The sequence below is a fragment of the Monodelphis domestica genome, chromosome 1 (assembly GCF_027887165.1).
Source record: "Monodelphis domestica isolate mMonDom1 chromosome 1, mMonDom1.pri, whole genome shotgun sequence".
Taxonomy (NCBI): domain Eukaryota; kingdom Metazoa; phylum Chordata; class Mammalia; order Didelphimorphia; family Didelphidae; genus Monodelphis; species Monodelphis domestica.
In genome coordinates this window covers 186,029,589-186,047,914 of record NC_077227.1, presented here as the reverse complement: position 1 = coordinate 186,047,914, position 18,326 = coordinate 186,029,589, and the positions used below count along the sequence as shown (strand labels likewise).

The window sequence follows — 18,326 nt, the reverse complement described above, 5'->3', positions numbered from 1 at the left end:
GGATCAGATCTCCATTTTACACTTGACAGATGAACCTTGGTAGAGTTTTGAAGCAGATATGAAGTTGGATTGTATCCCAGGCATGAGATACAAGTTGTATAAATGCCTGGCATTGTATTCACATGCAGTACTACCATTTGGCTATAATGTTTCATACATCAATGGGAATAATGTTAAGTGAGGTTTGATAACTAGGTTGAATCCAGAATGTGTATGGTTTCATATGTAGAGCTAAAGATTTTTGGATGATGGGTTGGAAGAGTTGAGAGACAAAAAGCACAGATTCTGTTTCTGTTAGGAATCTGTAATTGTAATCTAGGCAACATGTGATGAGGGCCTGAATTAGAGTGGTGACCCTGTAGGTAGATCAAAGTAGACAGATGTAAAGAGGTATTGTGGTATATATAAAAAAGAGATATTGTGGACAGAATATTGATGGACTTTGTCATCTGATTGGGTACAGAGGGTTTGTTTTTTTTTTTAAACCCTTACCTTCCATATTGGAGTCAATACTGTGTATTGGCTCCAAGGCAGAAGAGTGGTAAGGGCTAGGCAATGGGGGTCAAGTGACTTGCCCAGGGTCACACAGCTAGGAAGTGTCTGAGGCCAGATTTGAACCTAGGATCTCCTGTCTCTAGGCCTGGCTCTCAATCCTCTGAGCTACCCAGTTGCCCCCTGGGTACAGAGGTTTTGGAAGAACCGGGAGTCTACAGTGAATCTGAGGTTATTATCCTGAGATATTGGGAAGGATGGTGATGTTCTCACTAGAAAAAGAGATATTTGCCTTAATCAGGGAAAATAAATTCTGTTTTAAATACAGTAATTTTAGATACTTTGTAAGAATTCATGAGGGCCCCTCTTTTCTTAGAAAAGTAGTAATAGTAAGTATGACGATATGCCAAGAGACTAGTATGCTACAGGTTGGGAGGGGTTTAAGTGGTCACTATGGAGAATGTGAGAATAGCAAGTCAATCAGGAAAGAATAAAAGGATTGTTTTGTAGCAAAAAGAGCTCAATTGAATTTATATAACATGAATTTCAGATGGACCCATTTTCCTCAGTGGCACAATTACTTAAATCAGCTCTGGACTAGAAGAAGGAAGGTAATAGTAGATCTGGCAGGACAAGATAGCAAAGGAAAGAAATGATAACTTGATTGAGACTTTGAAGGGAATTGAAGTCAGAGCAGTGGGGAATAACTAGGATTGATAGAGAGAATAAGAATGAATCATGGTGAAAATGAAGGACTCATTTCAAGTGGAGTAAAGTAGAGAACAATATGGAATAAAGAATTTTTGTTTAGAGAAAATTTCAGACATTAGATGCATGGACATAACATAGTTTGGAGTGATGATAGTTTTGTAGGGCTTGAAGTAACGTTGAAATATATATGGGAATTGAGTTTGATTAACTTTTTAATTTAACAAATTAATCATGTGTTCACTAAGTAGGACTATTGATATTTACTTTTTTAGTTTGTCATATAATGGGAGATCAGGATTGGATGTCTTTTCCTCACACGAATCTCAAAAACAAACTACTTTCCTTATTTTTTCTTTTTTGTTGTAATTGAAAATTTTGATGATGTGTTCTAGCATAAGCCTAAGTGATTTAAAAATCATTATGCATTTACATGACTTGGCAATTTTTAAAATTCCTCATGCTGTTTATTTTTAATCTAGGGCTTAGTCTACATTCTAAAAATTGATTCATTTTTTACCAATTACATGTAATAAATTTTGTGTTTTTTAAAAGAATAGTTTCCGAGTTAAATAGGAACATTTACAATTTACTTAAAAGATATATAATGCCTTGAAAATATACTGTCAATTTTTTTTCATTCTCTTTATTGCTTTGTTAGTGTGTTAAAACCCAATATCTCTATGGGTTTCGGTGAATTCTTATGAAGTAATAAGGAAAATGTTTAATTGAATTTCTTTTAGATAATGCTGGTCAATAAAATAATTTCTTTTTTTCCATAGGTGCTTCTGTGGTCGCTTGGTCAGGCAACATGCTTGTTTTACTGCAAGTCTTGCTATGAAGTACTCAGATGTGAAATTGGGTGAACATCTAAATCAAGAGATAGAAGAGTGGTCAGTGGAAAAACACACAGAACAGAGCCCCACTGATTCTTATGGTGTCATTAATTTTCAAGGAGGTTCTCATTCCTATAGAGCTAAGGTATATGCCATTATATTAATAATTACATGAAATAGTTAAAGGACAGAATACCCTGATCAGGGAAATCTTACATAAAATTATCCTCTTCAACAATCATGTATTTACTCTTTTCTATATACAGAACATTATAGGGATAACTAGGAAAAATGCAGAGGTAACAATGCTATAGCATCAAAATAATACAAAATAGAACATAAGATGAGAAGTAGAAACATTGACCATTTCCTGAGTTTACCTAGAACTTGTAGGGTTTTAAAAAAAGAAATATTGAAAAATGCTTTTAAAACAACTTTAGTAATAAAACATTTATAAATCATTTTCTTTTGTTATACTTCAGTTCCGTGGTGTCTGAAATTAGTAGATAGTCTGCTGCCTAGGATTATTTTTTTTAACTTAGTGACTTTAACTGTAATAGGCATTGGACTTGTATTAAAACAATCTTAGAATTATTTTGCAACTTTTTTTTGGTGTGAGCTAACAATAAATAAAATGTTGCCAAATAGTTATCATCTTTCAAGGAGTCAGAAGTACCCATTGAGATAACTATATGCCACATCTTTTCTTGGTTTCTTTCTTCCCAACATTACTTGTATAATTCTTGATCTTGAACAAGAAACTATCACAAGTGAAAGGAAACAGTGTTGGGACAAAAATAATCTTTTTAATAAGATAACATGATACTTAAAAATTTGGAATCCTGATCATTCACCAGCATGTACTAGTTCATAATGATGTGAATATTTTAGATTAGAAAGCCTGTTTCTTTCTCCTTTGGAAAAAAAATTTAATTATGAAATAATGTGCTATATAAACCTCAACATTAATTGTTTTATCTCCTTCCATACTTTAGTATGTGAGACTGTCATATGACACCAAACCTGAAATCATTCTGCAACTTATGCTTAAAGAGTGGCAAATGGAATTGCCCAAACTAGTTATTTCCGTACATGGTGGGATGCAGAAATTTGAACTTCATCCACGAATTAAGCAGTTGCTTGGCAAAGGTCTTATTAAAGCTGCAGTAACAACCGGAGCCTGGATTCTAACTGGAGGAGTGAATACAGGTTTGTGCTAGGTTACATAAAATTTTAAGTTTTAAATGTGTTTTTATATTAAATTTTTTATATTTTATCTTAAATAGTTAAGTGTCTGGTGAGCTTTAACACCACCACCAGAAACTCAGCATGTTACTTAAGCTGTGCTCCCTTTGATATCTTTTCTTCAACTTAAAATAGTTTAATAAAATTAATGCTTTGTAAATGGATTTTAAAAGTATTTTAGCATTGAAAAATGTAATGCTTCTAATTATAATGATAATCTCAATTGACTTATTTTTTTAAATAAAATATATGTTTATTGATTATAACAGGTTTAATGATTATGTCAGTATTACAACTGATAAGGAGATATAGGTCTCTGTGATTGTTGGTACTTGGAATGACCTGAGCTGCATCAAGCAGTTTAATAAGTAGGATTTTAGAAGACTATTATTCAGCCCCTCTCTTAAATATCCCAAGATATTTTTTATTTGTGATAGCTGATTAAGAAGTGGTCTGTCAACCTATCCCACCCCCTTTCTATTAGGCAGACAGGGCATACATGCTAGAGAAAACTTTCTCCCCTTTATTTATTAACCAAATTCTGTTAAAAAAAAAAAGATATTCCTTGGGACTCCCAATGACAAAGAAAATGCAGAAAGCAGTAGACTAAATGTTATTTTTGATCCAGATCCCAGAAACAGGAATACAAAATAATTCTCCCCAGTATATAGGAATTAATACCATACATGAAAAATAAATTTTCACATAGTTAAGATAAATTGGTGGAAAGTTGCTATTGCCAATAACAGCTTTTAATCTTTCCAAAACCTTTTCTAACCATTATTTTATTGTAGTCTAATAATAGTTCTGTGAAATGAGTAGGGAATTTTTCCTTATTTTATGTATGAGACTGTTAAGGCACATAACCAGAGTTATATAAGTTAAGCTGAGGCTGGAATTCAGGTCAACTATTTTCCACGAGGCACAGTACTAGTTAAATTATGTATATTTTATGAACCTATATATCTGTTTATAAACTGTTCTACCTCTTTTCTTTTTTAAAGAATCAACTCAAATTATATACCGATTGAATATATGTGTGAAGATTGATTGAATAGAATATAAACCTGAATGATTAAGTTTAAAATCTGAATGGCTTCCATTTGATGGAGAAGGTGATGAGTTTGATGTGTCTGAAAGATATCTATATGATATCAAATTGATATTAAAGTTTCTTTGAATGGGCAATTTTCCACCTCATATTTAAGCTTCTAATGTACAGGCTTCCATATGCTCTAGTACACAATACTCAGTCTAATAATTCTAAACATAGTTTTCAATTTGGTTGAATTCCCTCAATCCCCACTCCATTACCAAAGTTTCACCATTTAAATACTTAATAGAAAGGCAGTGAAAACATAAATTTATTTTAGTATCCTAAGTAAAAGAGGAAAAGGTAAATTCATTATAAATTTAGCCTAATATGAAAACAAATGCAAATTATTTTTCAATTAAATTTTGGATTAAAAATATGCTCCACTATTTTATAATAGGTTCTGCTGATGTTTAGTTTGCCTTTGTTATTGAATATTATCTAAAGTACACAAATTTAAAACATATAGAGATGAAATCTTTGTGTATACAGTGAAATTAAAGAATGATATGGCTCTTTCCTTTAGAGATCTTTGCAGTTTGCAAATCAGTGGGGGCAAAGAGTAAAGCGAAGCATTAGATTTATTTAAATATGGTTAAATGAACCATTCTACAAATTACTTGAAGCAATCTAAAGAATGTGTAAAAATTCCATTGCAGTATAGTAGAACTCCTTTAAAAAGAACTGGATCACTCAGGTTATCAAAAGTTAGTTTTACTTGCCTCTTATATACTGCAGTAGGCCATTTAGTTTAATGGGGAAAAAACCAATTGACCTGGATTTGAGTATCTTAAGTTTTCTGATATGTGACCTTTGGCAAATCACAATCTCTCAGCCTTTGTTTTCTCATTTTTAAAATAAGGTTAATGATACTTGTACTTCCTATTTAGGTTTTGTAATGGGAAAAGTATTCTTCTAATTGTGATGTCAAATTCATATTCATATTCATATATATATATATGATATTATTTTATATGTTAACATTTTAAAATAAGCCCCTTAAAATTTTGAACACATAGAACACTAATAATATATAATAATCTTTTAAAAATAAAACATTGTGTGCACAGGTGTGGCAAAACATGTTGGTGATGCCCTCAAAGAACATGCTTCTAGATCATCTCGAAAGATTTGCACTATCGGAATAGCACCATGGGGAGTTATTGAAAATAGAAACGATCTTGTTGGAAGAGATGTAAGAGAATTTCATTATTTGCTTTTTAAAGATTTGTAATAATTTGTTTTATAATAATTTTATAATTATATAATATATTAATAATAATTCCTAGATTTATCAGTAATGATTTTGACAGAAAAACTTTTTTTCTTGGTGTGCGCTAAACCGGAATCTTGTGAGTTATTTGATGTTGGTAAATTTTAAAACTTAAACAAGAAGTCTGTAGACAATAAATGTTTATTAAATACCTACTAAGTTCTAGGCACTATATTCTAAATGCTAGGGATATACACTCTCCTTCCCCCAAATAAGGAGGATAGGCAAAAAAGAAAGGTAATTTCTGACCTCAAGGAGCATATAATCTAATGGAGAAGACAACACTTAGAAGGAAGCTGGGTGGGAGAGCAGTGCCACTAGGTGACTCAGTGGATTGAGAGTCAGGCCTAAAGTTGGGAAACCTTTGCTTCAGATCTTCTCAACTTCCTAACTGTGTGTGACCCTGGGCTAGTCACTTAACCTTCATTGGCTAGCTCTTACCCAGTATTGATTCTAAGACAGAAGATAAGGATTGTTGTTATTTTTGAGGAATCTAGGGAGGTGGAGGATGGTCAAGAAGAGTAGGGAGGAACCTGATATGAAGGCATGATGGAATATTCCATCATATAAGTAGTATATAAGTAGTAGAATAAGTAGTATATAGCCAGGTAGAAAATATGAGCCCTGAGCCCCCACCTTAAGTGGAGGTTTTGAAATTCGTTACCCTGCCCTCCATAAAGTGGGGCGTAAGGTAGTGATGGAGTTTGAGAAGCAAAACTGAATCAGTCTTGCAGGATGATGAGATATTTAGTGATGATATTTCTGAGGTATGGTGAAGAAGTCAGATATCCCAAAGTAGTGCAACCATATGGGACACAAGGAAAGATCTTAAGAAAATAATTAGTAAAGTAGTTTCTGAGTTTTACAAATTCTGTTTGATGACTACAGAATCACTTTTAGCATTTAAGTTCTCTGCAACATTATTAAATTATCACTTTTTATCAGTGAATATTTTTCATTTCTCTTATGAAAGTAAAAGGAGAATGCACTAACTGGGAGAAAGAATCAAATGTTAAGTACTCATTGCCATGTTACTTCATCATTGTTGAAGACAAACTGCCATTCTTTAAATGATTATTAATCTGGTCAATATCACTAGATATGCAGCCCTGGATAAGACACTTATTCTCTGAGTTTTGGCTTCCTCATTTGTAAAATATGGATCCTGACAGTATCTAACTAGATGGTTGTTGAAGACCAAATGAGATAACATATTTGTAGTCCTTTATTGCCGTAGGCCATCATACTCTGACTGACTGACAAGGTCCCAGTCCGAGGAAGGAAGGTCAGCAAACCAGACCCCAGAATGAGAGCCCCCTCATGATCCCCCTTTGTGACTTCTTTCTCCAAACTTTCCCCTCTAGTAGACTTGTTATGATTATTATTCTCTCCCCAATTCAGGAGAAATAACATGAGAGTAAATACTTGTAGAATCAATAAATATATATCCTACTTTAAGCCCCCTAGGTTATTACCCCCAAAAGACTGCAATTATAGAATAAAAGCCCAATGATTACTGCCCATGACCCCTCCTTTCTCAAGCACAAGATATTCTCCAAGGCCCTACAATAAACACCAGCTGAAAGGTTGAGTACTATAATGAATCTTGTCCTACAGTTACTACATTCGAATGAATTTGTTGGAACAGAAGCCAAGCAGCATCGCTAGGCATTTCAAAGTAACACAAGAAAAACAGAACTTGTAAATTGAGGAAAACCCCAAAATTGGTCTGCCTAAAGTCTTCACACCTAGGTATGAATATGTTTTGTTGTTCATCTCCCAAGCAATTATTATGATGGATAGTGAAAGCTGACCAAAAGCACAATGATCCTCTCAGCACATCAGAAGTGTGTTGTTTAGGTGATTTGATAATATCCAATAAAACTGTAGAATGTCACATACATAGATAATTGATTATGCGTGTGAACCAAAAACCTATATAATAAATGTACCACGGTGCTATGGCAGAGCACTGTGTGTGATGCCTGCATACATGGGCTGAATGCACAGTGTCTCTCATCTCATTTATCCGACTGGATAAATGGGCTTGGGCAAACAACCCTGGGTTCTCAGAGAGGCTGCTGGATGACCTCGAGGTCCGTCCAGCAGCCTCTCTGAGCTTTATAGACTTTAAATGCACCATAACAGTGCTAGTCACCTGTCTTCATCATCATCATCATCATCATCATCATCGTCATCTCATGAAATGCTTGAATTTTAGAGCAAGGAATGTCTTTCAAGATCATTCATACCTTCTGTATAAAGGTATGTCCCATAGTGCAAATAATGAATCCTGCGAAGTGATCACATTATTTGAATGTGTGAATAGTTTTTCAGGCTGGAGCTGTTTTTTTTTATTTAATGTAGTTAAAACTTTTTAATAGTGTGAATTTGAATATGTGTAACCACTCCTAGAGATTTATTACTCCCAACTAATCAGGATACAGTAATACATAGATTTTTAATTTTATTTATATTTGGGTATATCAGTGGATCTTTGAAGTCATAGATGTGAGATTAAGTGGTATATAGTTTTACATACATAAAAACTTAAAATTTATGGAAACTTAAGTACCATACAGGAAAAAGTGTCACACAAATAATAGGTTATAGAAACAGTTTTTGAATTCAGGAACTCTGACTTCAAATCCAGTGCCCTTATGATGAGCAGTAGGTAGGCTTTAGATACTATGGGTTTTTGATGAGAATAATGTCATAAACAGATAATCTAAGGAAACTGTGGAGTTAGGAAGATCTTTCATCAGCCTACTACATTAATCTAGCAGACTAGGTTACTAATATAGACCTTTCTTTACCAGTGTGATAGCAGTTGTTTTAAGGGGGAAATTAAAAAACAACAACACCACAATAGTTGGTAAAGCTGTAATAAGGAATGAGCTTGTTTAGGAGAGAATATACAAAGACAGGATGGGAGAATGTATGAGATAGAACCTTGGGGTTCCCCAATTTATAGAATCAATAGGATGACATAAAACCAACAAAAGAGACATAAGAAATAGCCAGACAGATTAATGGAAATTGGAAAAATCTATGTTACAGAAGGCAAGAGAAGAGAGCCCCAAAAGGAGGGGTTGGCCATCAGTGTCAAATGCAATGAGTCTGAAGCTTTAAAAAAATCAGTTGGGTTTTGTGATTAGGAAAACATCAAATTTTGAGAGATCAATTTCAATAAAGTACTTTTGAAAGAGACAGTGGGCATTAAAGGGAGGAAAGTTTCCTAGGTAGGCAACTTTTTCATGAAATTTAGTGTGAAGGATAGGGTAAGATGATTGGGCAGAGGAAGACCTTTTTAGAATAGGAGAGACTTAAATATGTGGTCAGATGAGATGAGTCATTCTACAATGAGAAGTGTTAAAGATGTGCAACAGTCATTTCTTTCTAATGTCTTGGTCCTAAAGGATACAGAAGGAGTAAGGATCTACCTTCTATCATCAAATATTCATTGCTTACCATATACTAAGCACTGGACTTTTAAAGGAGCTATATTCTATCTAGCAGGGAAGAGAATATGTATTTTTCCACATAAATATATAGAAGAAAGTATATAAATACATTCAAGTCATAGAGGGTATACAGTGCAAAGGCTCAAAGACAGGAGATGGAGTTTCATTCACTAGGAATAGCAAGTAAGCCTGTATAGTTGGATTGAAGAATGTATGAAATAAAATAAAGCATATAGTCTGGAGAGGTAGGAACAGGTCAAGTTGTAAAAAAGTCAAATGCCAAATAAAAGACTTTATATTTGAATATAGAGGCAAACAGTAGAGTTTATTGAGTAGATGGTGTCATGATCAGCTCTACACTTAAAGCAGATCACTTCAGCAATTGAGTGGAGGATGGATTGTTTGGGGAGAAGTTTGAGGCAGAGACCAGTTATAGTAGAAGGCTATTGCAACAATCACAATGAGAGGTAACTAGGATCTGATCTATGTTTATAGTCTTGAATATAGAGAAATTTACAAGAAATGTTGTGAAGATAGAAAAAAATTAAAAAATTTTTTTTTCATTTCCCAAAGATTGAGATAGTTGATAAATCATGCTACCTGTTTACTGACTGAAAGGTGAAATATTTTTTGTATTAGACAGAATTAGACAATTTTAGATGAAAAATATATTTGTCTTGCTTGACAATACTTATTATAACAATTATTGTTTCCTTTTTTCCTTTAAATTTGCTTGGAACTGAGGAGAATGAAGAAGGGAAGGAAGTAATATCAAACTAATGAGACTATTTCTCAAAGAAAAGAAAAAAGTTCATTAAAGCATTTTTAAACACACACACACACACACACACACACACGAGAACAGAAGTCGATAGGGAAATATTTACAAGCAAGACAGTTTTGAAAGCAATTTGTTGAATAATTGGGAAATATCGCTGCTTAAGTTCAACTTTAATGTTTATTGAATTGTTGAAAAAAATGCTGAATTTTATTATATACAAGGCAGCTAAATGGCAGAGTAGATAGAGTATTGTGCAGTCAGGGAGGGAGGCCTGAATTAAAATCTTTCCTCAGACAGTTTTTGGCTTTGTGACCCTAGGCAAGTCACTGGTCTCTCTTGGCCTCAATTTCCTCACCTGTAAAATTGAGATATTAACACTTACCTCATAAATTGTTGTGAGATCAAATGATCCAATATGTAATACCTTGTAAGCATTAAAGATCTTTATAAGTGCCCAGTCTTAGTATTTACCTTTATAAATAGTAGGCTTCACATAATAAGAGATTTATCATTTCAACTATAGTTTTTATATTTTACTTCATATGTGGAATTTTTTCTGGTGTTCTTAAATTTGAGAATAATTTTTAATTCTACACAAACATGAAGTAATATTACTCTCGTAAAAGAATTTCAGAGTTCTTGGATTTGGAGATTTGGAGTGAGGGGCAAGATCAAGGGTTCCCATCTCTAAGATTAATTAATAGGAATTGAATAAATTGAGCAACTTGGAAATCAGAGTATTTCGTGAGGTAAATTGTAGCCAGAATTGGAAAGATTGGCCAGGAAACATTGTTGTCTGGAGGAAGCTAGGTCTCAGTGAATGTCAAAAAATGAAAGAAGCAGTTGACAAAAGTAGTTTAATAAGATGAGATGGAATTGGCTCTCTGGACATACATTCCAAAGTGCACAGTGATAGAAGTAGACATTTCTCTAGAGGAACTTTGTGGTGGGATTAGGTTTGAAGCAATTGGGATTAAAGGATCCAGTATCTGGGGTTGGAAAAAGTTGTGTTTGTTCTTCAGCTAGCTGGACTTCAGAATTAGGGGAATGAGGCAATTAAAAGGGATAGGAGATATCACTTTTAAGCATTGAAGAAAGAGTTCAGACAGAAAATCGGATGACTAGAAGACTGTTGAGGGAGGAAGGCATAAGATTAGGTTCAAGGTTATCTCTTGAGACACAACTTAATGTGTGGTGGTGGAGTTTGGGGGCCCAGTTAGGAGGCAGAAGATGAAAATGAGTAAAAATATGAGCTATACCTGTTATGGACTCAGGAGAACTTGTAAACCCTGGTCAGGGGAAAAGAGGCATTTTTCTTTTTGAAAGATGCATTGGATAATGATAAGTAGTTTTGAGGAATAAGTATGAGGGATTTACTTTTTAGGGGATCTCATCTTCCAAGTGAAGAATGAGGCTACATTATTCACTGCATTAGGCGGGTTGGGTGCACTTAGGAGCTGGAAGGGAGAGGGAAAATTTTGGAACAGTGGTCATAAAGGTAGACTAGATAAATGTACGGTTAAATGACTTGGACTATTAGGCTATTCTTTTTTTTTTAATAGTATTTTATTTGATCGTTTCCAAGCATTATTCATTAAAGACCAAGATCATTTTCTTCCCCCCCCCCCCACCCCCCATAGCCAACGCGTGATTCCACTGGGTGTCACATGTGTTCTTTATTTGAACCCATTTCCATGTTGTTAATATTTGCATTAGAGTTTCGTTTAGAGTCTCTCCTCTGTCATGTCCCCTCAACCGCTATAGTCAGGCAGTTGCTTTTCCTCAGTGTTTCTATTCCCATAGTTTATCCTTTGCTTATGAATAGTGTTTTTTCTCCTAGATCCCTGCAGATTGTTCAGGGATATTACACCACTACTAATGGAGAAGTCCATTACATTCGATTATACCACAGTGTATTAGTCTCTGTGTACAATGTTCTCCTGGTTCTGCTCCTTTCGCTCTGCATCACTTCCTGGAGGTTGTTCCAGTCTCCATGGAATTCCTCCACTTTATTATTCCTTTGAGCACAATAGTATTCCATCACCAACATATACCACAATTTGCTCAGCCATTCCCCAATTGATGGGCATCCCCTCGTTTTCCAGTTTTTGGCCACCACAAAGAGCGCAGCTATGAATATTTTTGTACAAGTCTTTTTGTCCATTATCTCTTTGGGGTACAGACCCAGCAGTGCTATGGCTGGATCAAAGGGTAGACATTCTTTTGTTGCCCTTTGGGCATAGTTCCAAATTGCCCTCCAGAATGGATGGATCAGTTCACAACTCCAACAGCAATGAATTAATGTCCCTACTTTTCCACATCCCCTCCAGCATTTATTACTTTCCTTTGCTATCATGCTAGCCAATCTGCTTGGTGTGAGGAAGCTATTCTTTTTAATGTAACTAAAATACACGCATGGAGGTTTCTGCAATTCTAGAGCATAGTTATATATTAGAGCAGTGACGGCAAGCCTATGGCATGGGTGCAAAAGATGGCACATAGAGTGTTCTCTATGGGCACTAAGCCACCACCCCCCTCCTTCCCTCCCCACCCCAACCCCACCCCCTAGAGGTTGTTACTAGAAAGACATAGGGACTCAGGCAGAACTCCTCATCTCCACCCCTCCATTGTGCCTGATGACATTTTTTCACATCCCCCTGCCCCTCTACCCAGCACCCCAATGGGAGCACTTTCTCCCTCCCCTATGTGGAGTAAGGGTGGCAGGGCATACCCAGCATGGGCGAGGCACTACAGTTGGTTGGGGTGGGGCAGGTACAACACTGAATCTGTGGGGGGCTGGCACTCCATCTTTAAAAGATTCACCATTACTGTACTAGAGATTACATTTTTCCCTTTTAGTGCTACAATTTCTTAACCTCTTGGATTTTTCTCTCCTTAAACTCTATAAATATTTGCACAGTATAAGGTGTCTCTCCTTATACTGTGCAAATATTGTGTGTGTACACACACACACACACACACACACACACAGAGCCCACCTTGTTTATGAGGTTGACTTGCTAAGTATAATAATCAGTATGAAAAGGAAAGCGATGGTAGCTTGAACGCTAAGTTGAATTTGGTGTTTTTTAGGGTTTTTCTCTCATTGTGATTATCCTAGATAGTTTGATTTCATATTTATATTAATTCACTTACAAGGAGATCTATTCAATAGCAGAGAAAAAGAATTGATTGTTTATTTGCTTATTAAATTTTTTACTATAATTCTTTTGTGTCATGTATCATCTTTAGGTGGTTGCCCCTTATCAAACTTTATTGAACCCTTTGAGTAAATTGAATGTTTTGAATAATCTCCATTCCCATTTCATATTGGTGGATGATGGCACTGTTGGAAAGTATGGTGCAGAAGTGAGATTGAGACGAGAACTAGAGAAGGCAATCAATCAACAAAGAATTCATGCTAGTAAGTAGTTATCATTCCATGCAATATCAGATATTAATAGCTTAACTACTCAAAATACTTAGAGAATTTTATCACGTGTACTTCAAAAATACCTGGAAATATTATGGATACCATTAGAAAAGGATACATTTAGGTATTTATTTTATGTATGTTTTTATTAGGCTATATAGTTAAACTTACACACTATTATTGAGAAAAAATATATATAATGTAAGGAAAATGTATGCCATATTTGCCATTAGTTTTGAGCTAACTATTGTGAAAGAATTGAATTATGACTTCAGTTTGATAACTGAACTTAATTTTTCTTAATGTTTTAAAAAAGGAATTGGCCAAGGAGTTCCTGTTGTGGCTCTCATTTTTGAAGGTGGACCCAATGTTATCCTTACAGTTCTGGAATATCTTCAAGAAAGTCCTCCTGTCCCAGTGGTGGTTTGTGAAGGTACAGGCCGAGCTGCGGACATACTGGCTCACGTTCATAAGCAAACAGAAAAAGGCGGGTAAGAAAAGCTTTTCGGATGGGGGAAAGGTAGCATTAAGTTTGTTGAGAGAATTTGGATCTATTTTAGTGTTAAAAGATTAAAAATAGTAATGTTTTTAGTGCTACTGTTATCACAATATATATTCATTTTGCAAAATATGGGAAATGTTATTAACTCATATCTTTTAAAAATGTTTAAAATTTTAGTTAGAGGAGAGTTACTCAGCTAAATAATTATTCATAACTTGAAGTATGGGATTCTTTCCTGTGCTGCCCCCTAACTCCAAAGATAGAAATTCACCCAATCTGTGCAAAATAGGATGTTAGTCTTGAATGATTTCTGGCTGTTTGCCACCTGACTACATGGAAAGAGAATTTAGTAGTTACTCAACTCTTTGGTCATCTTTGTTTTAGAAATCTTCCTGATGCAGCAGAACCTGACATCATTTCAACCATCAAAAAAACATTCAATTTTGGCCAGAGTGAGGCTGTTCATTTATTTCAAACATTGATGGAATGCATGAAAAAGAAAGAACTCGTAAGTGGATTTCAGTAGAGAAAGCTTATTCTTTCTATTAAAACTCATTCTGAATCAGAGGGATAGATTTTGAAGCTTTTGCTTTGATTCCCCCTCTCCATACTTGCTTTTTCCTTTTATAAAAAAAATTGAATAATTTATGTGATAAAAGCTCTAACTTCCAATTGTAGCCTTTAGACGTTTTGTTGGATCTGTGTTTTTTATCAGTGTTTTACTACATCTTCTGTTGATAACAATCCCTCTTCCCTTCCTATCTTGTTTGTCTTTCTGTAAATTCTCCATGGAACACCTATCCAATTCCCTGGAAAAATTCTTTTATTTATTTAATTAACTGATTTTTACTAACTTAAGAGTATTAGTGTAATCAGTCCACCTCCTTTATATATAGGTAATATATTTCCTAGAGAAGGTTTTATGCCATTTCTGGTACAAAAGTCAATTCTTCAATATTACTTTTAACTTCATTCTTCTGAAATCAAGGCATGATTCACAACCATTTACCCTGATGAAGTAGAAAGAGAACCATCTTCAGAATCAAGAAGACCTGATTTTAAGTTTTATTTTTGACACAAAAGTGAATCTGTAATAGTGGACAAGACACTTAACATCTCAGTGCTTCTGACAACTGTCTAAGAGCATAAGTTGTAGAGCAGATGCCAATCAACATTGATATTAGGCATTTTAATTCCTGGGAGTCTCTGCTTCCACTAAAGTCACAAATCTGGATCCCTTTTTCTTGTTTTTGTCTCCTCCCTCCCCCCTTCCCCCCCATTGTGCAACTTTTACTATTGAAAGTTTTAATAGGAATTTTCCAAATGCAGTCCAGCCTAATCTATTTCTTTTCAGTTCTGGTCCAAACTCATTGTCTTATCTGTAGCCCTCTCTATTCATCTGTTTGTACCTGTCTTTCTAAATGGTGCAATGGATACAGTTCTGGGCCTGGAGTCAGGAGGATCTGGGTCAATGTACATTTTTCATCCATCTGTCTTTATGACCAAGCCATTTTTTTTAAATGACTGTTGATCTCACTAAGGAGATACTATAGTGTCTGGACTTCAGTATAGATACCAGATGTCTTTTAACTAGAATATCTGGAGACTTTTATCATAGATAGGAAATCTTTCTGTTAGGTGTTTATGTAGGACAGCCCCCATGAAACTATTGAATACCTTATTTAAACCAGCTTCGCTGCTTTTTAAAAATTAATAAACAGAAATATCTCATTATCTCTATCTCTTCATTGTGAAATTTGTCAAAATTTACTTCAAGGTCTGCTCTAAGTAAATTCTGTTTGAAACCTTTATGTTTCTTTCTCATGCTTTCCTCAGTGAAATCATTACATGGAGAGTCCATTCTCAGAGAAGGCAAGTCTTCATCATCTTTGACCAGAACTGTTTTCAGTAGTTTTAAAATTGGACTCCTTGCTTCAAATGGCTTCTCTAACCCTAACCTTAAATTCTCTACTCACTATTGCCAAAGTGAATTTCCTCCAGGCTTTTCCTGTCATGCCATACGTAATAAATTCTGTTGCTTCCTATTACCTCCAACATCAAACATAAAACATTATTTCCATCCTGCTTCTTCCTATTCTTTCACTGCTTTAATAAAGTACTTCTATATTCCATAAATCAGCCAACTTGTCTCCTTACTATCTCATAGACAGTGTTTTATCTCCTTTTCCATGTCTTTTCACTTTCTTCTGTGCCTATAATGAGCTCCCTCAGTACTTCCAACTTCTTTAAGACTCATCTGAAACACCACTTCCTTTAAGAGAGCGTTCCTATATCTCCACTGCTACCTTCCCATCTAAAGCTACCTGTCATTTATTACTTGTTTGCAGTGGCTCTGTGTGTGTGTGTTCCTACCCTTGAGACATGATAGGTCCTTACCAAATAAGTGTTTGTTGATTGACAAGACATGAGATAATTATTTATCTCCTTTTCATCTATGTCTCTATTTCTGCCTCTGTCCTCTCTCTGTTATAAAAAAGACAAAAAGTCTTTGTTAAAATAATATCTGTATCTGTATCTTTTCCTATTTGAAATCTTACTCACTTTTGATATCTTGAAAATCAGCCTCCTGTTGGATTTATAATCCAACAGAGATGTTGGATAATAGATTATAGGTGTAGAGATATTTTCCTGACATGTTTAAACTACTGGTTGGTTAAGCTTAATTTTACTTCTCTTTCATGATGGAGGATTCTACTAGTAATTGGGTGGGAGCAGTCCTTGAAGTTAGCATAATTTTTTTTGCTTTTATTTATTTTGCTTTTTTATATTGTTCATTTTTATAAGTGAATAATCTTATAAAAGGAAAATCCCAAAGCATAAACCCAAATGAACAATTGAAAAATCATATACTTTCATATTTATTTCAACTCCCAAAAGTTCTTTCTCTGGAGGTGAATAGCATTCTTTGTTCTAAGTTGCTCAGAATTGTCATGGATCAGGGGAAGCTGGGTAGTTCAGTGGATTGAGAACCAGGCCTAGAGACGGGAGGTCCTAAGTTCAAATCTGGCCTCAGACACTTCCTAGCTGTGTGACCCTGGGCAAGTCACTTGACCCCCATTGCCTAGCCCTTACCACTCTTCTGCCTTGGAGCCAATACACAGTATTGACTCCAGGACGGAAGGTAAGAGTTTAAAAAAAAAAAAAGAATTGTCATGGAGCTTCGTATTGCTGAGAATAGCTAAGTATTACGTTTGATCCACAATATTGTTGTTACTGTGTACAATGTTTTCCTGGTTCTGCTTATTTCACTCTGTATCAGTCAATGAAGGTCTTTCTAGCTCTTTCTGAAATCATCCTGTTTATCATTCCTTCTAGCACACTAGTATTCCATTGCCATCATCCACCACAATTTGTTCAGCCATTCCCCAGGTGATGGACATCCGTTCAATTTCCAATTCTTTGCCACCATAAAAAAGCAGCTATAAATATTTTTGTACAAGTAGTTCTCTTCCCACCTTCCCTTTTTTCTTATCTCTTTGGGATATAGACCCAGTAGTGTTATTACTACATCAAAGGGTATGCATTGTTTTATAGCTCTTTAGGCATAGCAAATTGCCCTCCAAGAATGGTTGGATCAGTTCACAGCTCTTCCAACAATGTGTTAATGTCCCAATTTTGCCATATCTCCTCCAACATTTATCATTATTCTTTACTATCATATTGGCCAGTCTGATAGGTGTGAGATGGTACCTCAGAGTTGTTTTGATTTGCATTTCTCTAATCAAAAGGGATTTAGAATGTTTTTCATATGATTATTGATAGCTTTGATTTCTTCATCTGAAGATTGCTTATTCTTATCCTTTGACCATTTGTCAATAGAATGACTTGTATTCTTATAAATTTGATTTAGTTCTTTATATATTTGAGAAATGAGGCCTTTATCAGAGAAATTTGTTTTTACTTTTTTCTTAGTTTTTTCTCTTCTAGTAGTATAATTTCTTTATTTTTATTTTTATTTTTTTTAAACCCTTACCTTCCATCTTGTAGTCAATACTGTGTATTGGCTCCAAGGCAGAAGAGTGGTAAGGGCTAGGCAATGAGGGTCAAGTGACTTGCCCAGGGTCACACAGCTAGGAAGTGTCTGAGGCCAGATTTGAATTTAGGACCTCCCGTCTCTAGGCCTGGTTCTCAATCCACTGAACTACCCAGCTGCCCCCTAGTAGTATAATTTTTAAAAATGAGTAGTAACATAAAAAAATTAACCTCCACAAAAGATTTCTTCTATCTGTATTTGGTCTCATTCAGCAGATCTTTCTGATTTGTGTGCTCCTTGACTTCCTACCTCCATTTAGTTTTTCTTCTTTTTTTAGTTTACCTTCTATTACTCTTCTTTATATTTGTGTTTATATTAGAATCCCTCTAGTACAGTGTAAGCTTCTTGATTGTGTCACTTTGCACCTCCAGCAGTGATACACTAGTGTGCCTGTCTCCCAAAGCATCTCCAACATTGACTATTGCATTTTTTGTCATTCTCCCCT

General features: G+C 35.0%; 1 protein-coding gene across 3 annotated transcripts in view; it reads left to right on the top strand.

The window, feature by feature from the left end:
• The window catches only part of TRPM7 (transient receptor potential cation channel subfamily M member 7), a 165,922-nt gene that overhangs the window by 61,187 nt on the left and 86,409 nt on the right, over nt 1–18,326 (top strand). For all 3 annotated transcript variants that reach the window (XM_007479942.3, XM_007479943.3, XM_056810187.1), the window contains exons 4-9: nt 1,983–2,181; nt 3,032–3,245; nt 5,445–5,569; nt 13,145–13,316; nt 13,642–13,816; nt 14,212–14,335. In XM_007479942.3, the coding sequence (XP_007480004.1) occupies nt 1,983–2,181; nt 3,032–3,245; nt 5,445–5,569; nt 13,145–13,316; nt 13,642–13,816; nt 14,212–14,335 (1,009 nt within the window). The remainder of the gene's footprint in view (nt 1–1,982; nt 2,182–3,031; nt 3,246–5,444; nt 5,570–13,144; nt 13,317–13,641; nt 13,817–14,211; nt 14,336–18,326) is intronic.